The 11,515-nt window shown below is 34.8% G+C and overlaps 1 protein-coding gene across 1 annotated transcript in view; it reads right to left on the bottom strand.

Annotated features, from left to right (window-relative positions):
- Nucleotides 1-223: 223 nt before the first annotated feature.
- LOC150082636 (L-fucose kinase-like) overlaps nt 224-11,515 on the bottom strand; it is a 162,397-nt gene continuing 151,105 nt past the window's right edge. The window contains exons 26-28 of the mRNA XM_090377884.1: nt 8,268-8,367; nt 7,259-7,482; nt 224-325 (exon numbers count right to left, since the gene is read on the bottom strand). Coding sequence (XP_090234010.1) covers nt 242-325; nt 7,259-7,482; nt 8,268-8,367 — 408 coding nt within the window. The 3' untranslated portion in view covers nt 224-241. The remainder of the gene's footprint in view (nt 326-7,258; nt 7,483-8,267; nt 8,368-11,515) is intronic.

The raw sequence follows: 11,515 nt of genomic DNA, 5'->3' as shown, positions 1-11,515 counted from the left end.
CCTTTTTCAGAGTTTTAGGGGCTATTTGGAATTCTTATTCTGCCTTTTTTTATGTCTTTTTTAATGTACAAACATTCAGTGGACAGTTAAACAACAGGCTTTAGTTATTACTTACTAATCCATAAAGGCTTCAAGTCCTTCTGGAGAAAAATTATCAGGTTACTACTTAATTTTTTAACTAAAAATAAGCACTTTTATTATGTTACTAACAAAATCATCTTACCATTCATTCCAGCTATTACTATATTACTTGACTGTTACCAACTTTCACAACAAGTCCTGTAGTGTCTACTGTAACTGTGTGAATTGTTACCCTCTCCATACCCTGAAAATATAATATGTAAATATTAAAAATATGTTGAAAAAACAAGAAAACAAACTGTCTAACTTTCCCACATATTTTAAAGCAAAGTATACTTTCAAATTTTGTAAAGAAACTCAATTTATTTAGAAAATTACACAGATGAAAAGATATAGGTTCCTGACATAACTATTCCAAATTACATAACTACTATTATATTGTGTGGAAAGAAATAATTAATTATTATTGATATCAATGATACTGATATTTTCATGAAAACTTCGAAAAAAAAAAAAGCTAGTAATCCATAAGCTGGAACCTTATTTAGGAGACTTTAATGCCAAAGGCCTTGAAAATGTCAAGAGTAGCTCTTGTTTTCATCTTTTCCAATAAATTTGCCCAAAGATGAGTAACATAAGCTAATATGTCACTTGTGTATTGACACTGATGGAATCCATATTGGTGTTCACTGATCAGATGGAAGATTTCAAGATAGCTTAAGTGTTGACAGTTGATAGATTTCTCTATTACTTTGTAGAAAGTAGAGGTAAATGCAATTTACCTCTATTGGGATGACAACTGAAAGAAAGGGATTTGTTGCCTTTTTTAGGAAATGAATGAATATGAGCAAAGTTCCATGCAAAAGGAAAAAGTCCAGTAGAATAAGAACGTGTACAAAATGGGAGCAAGCACAAGTTTTGAGAATAAGTGGATAATGAAATCAGGACCTGGATCTTTTTTGGCATCAAGATTGTTTGGAATTCTTCTAACATCCCCCTGTCTGAAGACCATGGAAGAAATTGAGTGGAGAGTATTTGGTATGGTAGGAAGTGATTTAAGATCATCAATGCAAGAGTTAGGGGAAAAGTAGGATGCTAATATATGGCCAACAGCTTTGGAAAGAGGCCAGAAGGCTTGACTACCAATCAGACAAGAAGCAAGTTGTATATTCTTAGCCTGTTCAAAATTGAGTTTGGATTTATTAATAATTTTTTTATAATATATGTGAGCTTTAGTATAGGAAATGAAGCTGGAGATTTGGATACAAACCAATTGCAATATTCTACATTCTTATCTTGAACAGACAGCATATTTATTGGAAAACTAACATTTACATAAAGGATGAAATTTTAGGGTGGAATACAGAATACAGGATTTCATCCCTAAAAGAATATTTTCACTGACATGATTTGAGCAAATAAACCCGACTAGAGCATTACAAAAATGTGAGATGATCTGCATGATTTCTGTTTTTCTTTTACTTGGTTGGATTATTGTTTTAAATCTTGGATTTAAAACAATAATCCAACCAAGTAAAAGAAAAACGGAAATCATGCAGATCATCTCACATTTTTGTAATGCCAAATGACATGAGGCTGAGAATGACCATAAGAGAGAAGCCCCATTGGAAAAGATACTATCACTAAGTTTTGATCTGAGGTACCTAGAAGACTAATACTGACTGTGTACTTACTGGTTGTGAGGAAAATATTAAGATTGTCAGGTGCATGGTAATTGCAAAAGCCATGTAACTAGAAAATTAAACCCAACTAGAGTTATTATTATTATTATTAGCCATGTGGTGCAAGGAAGCCTGAGGCTTATGCTGCACCAGCCAAAAAAAATTTTCTGAACCACCCCGAGAGAGAGAGAGAGAGAGAGAGAGAGAGAGAGAGAGAGAGAGAGAGAGAGAGAAAAGTAGAAGGGAATCACCAAGAAAGAGAAGAATGATGATATCCAGCTCAGGACCCTGGGTGTGCCAAGCCCATACTCACCAGATGTGAGCCCCTGGGGTTGCTTGTGAACATTAGAATCACCAAGGAAAATTACCTTGACTATTTCATTGTGGCGCAACAGCAAATTATACAACATTGTGCTACTATGTTTGTCTGTAGAAATGTGTGTTCATCAGCCAAACTGCATGTTATGTGGTTTGAAAAACTTACTTCCTCCACCTGAGATCAGCTAACTATAGCACTCATTGAATTGGTCTTTAGAAATTTCTACAATCTCTGATGGGATTCAAACTCAGACCTCTGCAAATGACTGAAACTACTATATTCACATGGCGGACAACAAACTGTTAGGAAAGTCAGAGTGTAGAAAGTCAAGCTTCAAAGAGATTTTAAGCCAGAGAAGATCAAAATGATTATATTCCAGATTAGGAAGGCTCTTACTAGGTATACTAAAGCACACTCAAATTGAACTCAAACTTAAATACTACTTAACTCAAATTTAAATACTACTAAATGATATGTAGGTGGCGAATTATTATCAGTTTATCTTCAGTTATCATCAATATGTTAATTATTGTCTCAACCACCATGCTTCTAATTGTTTGTTCTAAGATCACTTTCATTTTTAACTAGCGATTTTTGGAAGTTACGACTCCCGGTGTTGGCGCCAATACTGTTGAACTAGCCACCATATTGTAGCCAATAAGAAATAGTGTAATGTATATATATCTCGAACTGATAGTGTAAGGTATAAAGTAAAACTAGATAGCGTAATACGAAGCATTCAATTAAGAATCTGTTAGCTTATTATAGTATTATCAATTTGTCAATTAATCAAAAATATTATTAATCTTATTAAATTTCATTGTTAATTAAATTGTATTTAAATGGAAATCATGACCCAGACGAGAGCTGCAAAGCAAACATCATAGACTAGCGAGAGTGCTATGATTTTAACTTGTAGGGATTTTAACTTTCCAGATATTGGCTGGAACTCGTGGATTGGTCACTCGCAAGCTAGCAAGACTTTTGTGGATTTATTGGATGACTGTTTTCTACAGCAACATGTTCGAGAGGCAACCAGAGGGAGTAATACTCTTGATCTGATCAGCAGTGATCACAATGTACTGATGTGGGAATTACTTAAAGATATAACTACCATCAAGGCTAAAGGGAAAGGCTTTTGCATTCGTAAAGGTGACTACAGGAGTCTCAGACAGTTTTTAACTTTTGTATAGTGGGATCAACTGATGATGTTCCCAATGTGGAATTCTAAATGGGAAGTCTTCAGGGATTTAATTTTGGAGGCTACTAGGCTTTTCATTCCAACTAAGAAATACTGTTCAAGGTTTAGGCCTAAATGGATGTCAGATGAAGTAATGAGGCTCATGGCAGAGAAGAAAAATGTATGGGATGCATATAAAGTATTAGGTGACACAGAAGCCTATGGCAGATATAAACTAGTCTTCAATCAAATCACAAAGGAGGTTAGGAAGGTATAGGCAGATTACGAGAAAACCTTGGCAAAGGAAGCAAAGAAAAACACCAAAGAGTTCTTTACTTATGTAAACTCTAGAAGGAAAAGGATGAATCAGATTGGACCACTTAACATAGATGGGTTAATTATTGATGATCATGCTCAGGTAGCTGATAAACTGAATGATTATTTTGCATCTACATTCACACATGAGGAGTTATTCAATGAGGGGAGTGCCAGAAGTTTATCAAACTCTAACAAGGAGCTAAGTGATTTTGTAATAACTGAGAGTAAGGTGGAGGAGAAATTGTTGAAGTTAAACATAAAAAAGGCACCTGGGGTGGATGGGATCTATCCAGTTATATTAAAGGAGGCAGCAAAGGAAGTAAGCAAACCCTTAGCCATAATTATGAGAGCTTCCTTGGACTAAGGGGAGGTCCACATGAACTGGATGTGTGCAAACGTATCACCAATTCACAAAGGGGGTTCAAAAGGTGACACAGGTAACTACAGACCTGTTAGTTTAACTTGTGTTGCGGGGAAAATAATGGAATCACTGGTTAAAGAAGCATTGCAGGATCATCTAGACAAGACTGCAGTAATAGTTAAGACACAGCATGGGTTTATTAAAGGGAGGTCTTGTCTGACCAATTTTATTGGATACTATAATGTGGTCACAAAGGAACTGAATGTCAAAAATAATTTTGATATCACATACAGCAGGCCCCCGTTATAACGTGGTTTGCTTTACGCTGATTCGCTATAATGCTATTCTTATATTATAACCCGTATCTGACTATAACGCTGTTGCAGATCACTATAATGCTCTTTTACAGATTGCATTTTTGGCATATTTAATGAAATCGTTTCATTTGATGGAGTCAATAGCTTGAAAATGAATAGCAAAACAGCATTAAAATGTTTCCCACACCGACTTGAGAAATTTTCCCAGGCTCAGTAAAATTTTCTCGCACGCTAATTTAATTGCAAGACAGTCACTTGTTACGTAGTTCTGAGATCAACATTTTAAAAAATGATCAAGTATATTGCTTGAAATATTTGCGTTATATGCATTTATCCAAAGTCTAGTCATCACTCAGTACAGTATTAGACATTGTGCGTAACGGACAGTTTACTTGAACATTGTATCATAATTAATGCAACCAACGCAGTTACATTTTAGAAGAGTTAATAATGGCCGATAAGAATGAAAAAGCAATGTCTGAGCACAGTACGAAGACTATAAATGTAAGAAAAAGACTAAATTTGAAAATTAAATTAGACGTTTTGAAGCGAATCGATTCCCGTCAACGACAAGCCAATGTGTGCCATAATTTAGGACTTGCAAGTTTAACTGTAAGAACAATTATAAAAAAATAATGAATTAATTTTAGCAGCGGGAAAGATAGCTGTTCCACTGCAAGCAACTAGGTCTATTCCAGCTATTAGGATTGAAATGGAAAAGACTTTAACTAATTTTATTGAAGATAATGTCCAATGCAGAATTCAGTTAAATTAAATATTATGATCTGAAGAAAACTCACCTAAAAAAAAAAAAAAAATGCGGAACCATTTAAAACTGGTAAGGGCTGGTTGAATAGATTTAAAATCTAGGGAGAAGCCGCAAGTGCAGATCAAGGAGCCGAAACTTTCAAAAGAGAACTTGTTCAAATTATTGAAGAGGGGTATTTGTGTGTTATACTTCTCAACAAGTTTATAACATAGATGAAGCAAGACTTTTGTGGAAACGAATGCCTAAAAGAAGTTTCATATTGAAAGAAGCAAAACACATGCCAGGTTTCAAAGCAGCGAAGGATTGGGTGACTTTATTGTTGGGTGGTAAGGCTGTGGGGGATTTAAAATTAATACCCCTTTTAGTTTATTTAGAAGAGGGCCAAAGTTCAACCCAAAATCGACACATTTTTCAAGATTAAATTCATCAATTAAATTAAATCAATTAAAATCAATTTAGATCAATTAAATTCATGATTTTAATTGGAATTTTAAGTTTAATTTTGATACGTAAATAGTTACCACATAATTATATACGTATGTAATGCACAATATTTTATATGTACAAATATTTGAATATTAAATATTTTGACCGACATTTGTGCATCTTTTCACTACCGTTTATTATTGATTAGGAAATGTCCTATGGCACCGACTGCAACTTACAAATACATATGTTACCTTATGGGAATGCGGAGCTCACTTAGCGCTCTGTTTTTCCGGAACGAAATATCAGCGTTAAGCGGGGGTTACCTGTACTTGAATTTCAGAAAAGCTTTTGATACTGATGCACATGGAAGACTGCTGTACAAATTGGAGAGGTATGGCATTAAGGGTAAGTTGCTACAACGGATAAAGGGATGGTTGAGTGGGAGATGACAGAGAGTGGTAATCAATGAACACTGCTCTTCATGGATAAATGTTTTTAGTGGCGTTCCCCAGGGTTCGGTGTTGAGCCCATTGTTGTTTTGTATATTTATCAACGATATTGATGAAGGTATATCAGGTTTAATGTCCAAGTTTGCAGATGATACAAAGATTGGCAGGGTTGTTAATGACAGTAAAGACAGTATGCTACTCCAACTGGATCTAGATAAGTTGGGAAAATGGGCTGAGAAGTGGCAACTGAAGTTTAACATTGACAAATGCAAAGTACTGCATATGGGTAGCAATAACCGAAGAGAAACGTATCAACTGTGGTACTACACTCAGGGAAGTGGAAAGTGAAAAAGACCTGGGGATAACTGTGCAGTTAAATATGAAGTTCCCTGAGCAGTGCAGATAGGCTGCCAGGGCAGGTCATGGAGTCTTGTCAATGATATATAGGAATTTTGCTAGCAGGGACAGGGAGGTGATTATCCCGTTATACAAGACAATGGTCAGGCCACACCTAGGGTACTGGGTACAGGTCTGGAGGCCTCATTTTAGGAAAGATGTAGAGTTGCTAGAAAGAGTACAAATAAGGGCAACAAGATTGGTGAGGGGAAGGAACAAAGGGATGCTTTTACCAAGAAAGGTTTAAGGTCTGCAAATTGTGGCACCTGCGAGGTGATCTGATTGAGGTGTATAAGGCCTTGAATGGGTTGAGCAAGCTGAATGCTGATGGGATTCTTCCTCTTGCTGAGATTAAGAACCTGAGGGGGCACAATTTTAAATTGAGGAAAGACAGTTGTAGAATAGATGTGCGGAAATTTGCCTTTAGCCAGCGGGTAGTTGATTGGCGGAACAGACTTCCATTTTTTTAGTTGTGGAAGTCGATAGCCTAAATAAATTTAAGGCTGAGCTGAACAGGTATTTGGAACAAATGGAGGGGTGAAATGGGAGGTTTTTTTTCGCTGATACTGCATAAGCTTTCTTTCTTACATCATATGCTAATGCTAATTTTAAAAGTAATGCTAGCAAAGTCCAAAAAAAGTTAAGTCCAAAGCTTTATGCTCTAAAACAGTGAGTGCAAGGGTTAAGTTAATAGTGTTTCAGTCCATTAACATCTGTGAGTGAAAAACTAGTTTCTGAGTTTAGAAAATTCTAAGAAAAAAAAAATCTAGAAAACTTTCTACCATCAGTAACAGAAACCAAATGAGTAGAAAATAACAAATTGGCCATGACATGAAGGCAGAAAAATGAATTAATTTTATTTTGTGGATAAATGGTATTATTTGCACTATTAAGCAGTAAAATATGAATACTGGAGGAAGTTTTTTAAAATATATTAAATGATATTTCATTTCCTACCTTTGTCTGACTAACAATATCTTTGACAAGCTTCAAAGAATTTGGCTGCCTAGTCAAAATGCACATAAAGCCACCTCCACCTGCACCAGTCAATAACCATCCATAACTGAAAGGTGCTAACAGTTCCATTAATTCTTTCACTGCAATTGGTTCACATCCTGGAGCCAGGATCTTCTTCTGTTCCCAGTACCGAGTCATCAATTTACCTATAGTTTCCAGATCACCTGAACATGAAACATATCATTTCTTGTAACTGTTTCATAAGCAGAACTAAAAGAATTGAAATTTCTGCTCTTTAATATTTTAATTCTTTAATGTTTACTGATTGAGCACATGGAATCCAGAAATATTACCAATTATTAAGCAATTCTATTGTTTGGGAGTTGAACTCAGTTTAAACAATTCAAATGGTTTAATTAGTATTATTCATATTTCATATTAATTCATTATTTCATTATTCTTGAACTTACATAACAAAAAGGAATTTTTCTCATTCATATTTCTGATTAAAAGGATAAAAATAATTCCCAGAACAGAACAATAAGCTGATATTCTATATAGGTGCCGCTTTCTTGTTTGAAGCCAACAAATGTATATCATACAGTACACTATTAGGTTTTGGAATATTACCTTCTTATTATACTGTTTATTTATAATAAGATTTTTTATACCTAAAAAAACTTTATAAGTATAAAAAAATTCCCAAATTTTTTTATTATATTAGTACTGGTATTTGTTTAAATCTGATTTAAAGTTTATTAATTACACTCAGACAAAAGCACATTATTCATCTGAAACTTTACCAATAAATTGTAAACAGAGGGAAAACAAACTTTAATGAGCATATATACAAAGAAGATCAGATATTAAATTTTTCTGGATAAAAAAAAAATAAAACAATAGTTAGAAATTAGGATACACAACAGAAATACATATTATGCATAAAATATTCAAAATGCAGCCAGATTGTGCACAACAATACACATTGTAAAGTAAAATTATGCCTAACCTCTCTTAAAGGCAGTTGTGGATTCCAGGGATGACTCATATAGCTCCTTGAAACATTTAACTATGGTTTCGTCTCTGGCATACCAGTTACGTATCACGTTCTTAAAATATTAAAAATAAAATTTCAGTTGGTCATTAAAGGAAACTGAACTTTGTTTTCCAATTTGTTTAGATCAAAAATCAAAATGTTATTCTTAAAATAATGCAAAATTCTTTTAATATATTTCAAATATATTATTTGAAATATATATATATATTAGAGCAGCTTTCAATAATGTTACACTTATAATAATGCAAATTTCTTTTTATATAGTTGAACAGGGGGTATGTCACAGTATTTTGCCTGCATTTCAGCCTACTTTCTGAAAAGAAAGAAAGCTTGTAAGATTACCATGTCAATATAACTTTTGAGTTTACCAAAACATAAAAGTTACACAGATCCAAAACAAATCTGCAGTACTCGTGTTCTACAGATTTGTATTCTTTAGATCTCATGTTTACAGTCTGATATAAATCAAATTTAAAATACAAAAATTAGGATGAGAAGCATGATATGAACAATCTTACTTCAATCAACCCATCTTCAAACAAGATTGAAATATGCTCCATTATTCATTATGTTGAAAGAGGAGGCACAAAAGCAGGCCTCATTAGTTCTGTTCACTTCTTATCTTAAATGAGTGAGTTTCAAAAAAAATTTTATATCAGTTATTAAGTTTTTCTAAGTATCTAACTATTATATCGAATATACTGAATGATGTTTAGAGAATGTGATTCTAGTTAGCATTAGTGGTCAACCATGGAGTACTGATGTGCCATATATCATAAAGGGAAGTTGGAAGATTAGTGAATGCTCCATTTTTATGTAGCATTCACTAACCTTCCAACTTCAAATCTTTCAAATCAAAGTGATATTAGTGGCTACTTTTCAGTATGTTGCTGCTATTATATTCATTCATCTTGAAAGAGTTCCTCATGTCAGAATATTTTAAAACCCTGTGTACTGACTGTATGAGTCCCTTTCTTGCTTTAAGTTCCCCTCTGGAGAATTTAAAGGAAAGTGATATACAGTATAAGACAAACTTAGAGTGGTCTTCAAATAAATGTGATATTTTAAATTTTCTCTTTTTTTCTTTTATCAGTGAGATAAAAGTGACATAATAAATTAACAATTAAACGTAATATATTTTTCTTTAAAAAGGAAAAATTCTTAGTCCTTATAAATCTCTTCAAACTGCATAGTGATTTCTTGCTTGCACCAACCAAGTGAAAGGAACTTAATTAGTAAGTGAGAGAATAAACACAATAACACATAAAAAACTGAAACAAGGCACAGATATTTAGGAGATAACATATATTAAATTTAGCAAATACAGAACATACATAGAAGCTTTTAGCTACTGTATGTAGCGTTTTTCAACTAATTGAGCACTGGCAAGCGGTTGTTTTTATGTGCTGTAGCTGACCTTCGAGTATATAAGTATGTGAGGTCACAGAGGAGGGGAAAGTGGTTTATGGGTAGTTGCAAAGGGTGACAGGAGCGAGGAAGAGAGAGGTCAGGAGAGGGGAGGGAGGTGGAGAGGGAGAAGCAGGAAGGGAGACAGTTGAGATGGGTGACTGCCGAGCTTGTGGTCTATGAGAGGTTCAAAGATTGGATGTATGCGGATGCCATAGTCCCTGTTGATTGTATTCGCAGTGACACTGATGTGTGCTGATTCTAGCCAATGGCGGATCCCAAAAATTGCGAGAGAAGCCTATGATTTTCGCGTCCTTGGGGTCTCCTGCCAATAGTGAGCAGCTAGGGCTGAATGGGAGTCAGCTTTAGTGATGACGGTATGGTGGTCCCTCAGCCAGTCTTCCAAACGACGGATGGCCTCCCCGAATGAAGCTTGCGTTGCAGTCCCGGCACAGTATACGGTAAATGATCCCGCTCCACTTCAGAGGGGGAATTGGTGTTTTCAGAGGGAGGGGGGTATGTGGATTGGAGTTTCATTCTGAGTGTTTGAATGGTGTGGATGCTGTAGCTGCGAAGGATTCTGGTTAAGCCATGTGCTAGAGCAGGGTAAAATGTATTCCTGACCTCTCTCTTCCTGGCTCGCGTCACTGTTTGCAACTACCTGTAAACCACTCTCCCCTCCTCCGTGACCTTGCGTACTTACATACTCAAAAGTCAACTACAGCACATAAAAACAACCACTTGCCAGTGCTCAATTAGTTGAAAAAGGCTACATACAGTAGCCAAAAGCTTCTATGTATGTTCTGTATTTGCTAAATTTAATATATGTTATCTCCAAAATATCTGTGCCTTGTGTCAGTTTTTTATGTGTTACTGTGTTTACTCTCTCACTTACTAATTAAATTCCTTTCACTTGGTCAGTGCAAACAAGAAATCACTATGCATCCAAATCCCGACCTCACAGGGTTCTTCAATCATCTCTTCAAACTATTAATTATTATCTACCACAGATTTTTATAAGAGGATAAAGCCACCACTTTCACATCAGTTCCTTTTTATGATGTCATAGGTTATAGCTAATTTCCTTCTTTCTAGAGATATGTCAAGAATAAGTTTTTCTGCTGGATCTTGATTCATAAACAGAGAAAACCCTACAAAAGGCAAGCAACTTTCAGACTAAAGGATATCCATTATTATCAACTGTTTTTTTTTTTTTTTTTTTTTTTATGAAATATGAAATACTATACTTTCATTTTTGAAGTCTTTTTATATTTGAAAGCATCATTCCAGTTTTTTCACACTAGTTGAATTACAATATCATAATTCAAAATTATTAGATTGATACATCTTTTATATTATGTCAATTATTGCAATCGTACACAGCAAATGCGAACATTACATAGTAAATATAATTCTTGGTATATTTTCAGTAATGAGAACAACAGAAAGTAGTAGAAATTGCATAGACGACAGCTGAGTTATTATTTTGCAAATGGTCAGAAATTTTACATTTGTCTATCACATATATTCATGTCATGTATTCTAGGGACAGTCTAGTACATAGACTTAGCTCATCTGGCATACTTTTCTTTGAAACTGATGTAAGGAGTGTACTGATCTCAAATTACAACTTGGTGCATTACGAGAATTTGAGTCACTGAAGAAACGAGTGCTTGCCCTAGAAACAAACGTAACTGGGAGCTTGTCAAGGACTCATGTATCTCCTGAACTGCCAAGCGATGCACCCCCAATTCGGGACACAGAAAAGAATAGTCAAGCACTGACTGCTCTGG

This window comes from Mastigoproctus giganteus, chromosome 7, assembly GCF_048544385.1.
Source record: "Mastigoproctus giganteus isolate SK-2022 chromosome 7, ASM4854438v1, whole genome shotgun sequence".
Taxonomy (NCBI): Eukaryota; Metazoa; Arthropoda; class Arachnida; order Uropygi; family Thelyphonidae; genus Mastigoproctus; species Mastigoproctus giganteus.
The sequence above is the reverse complement of the archived record's forward strand: the minus strand, read 5'-3'. Positions and strand labels throughout refer to the sequence as shown.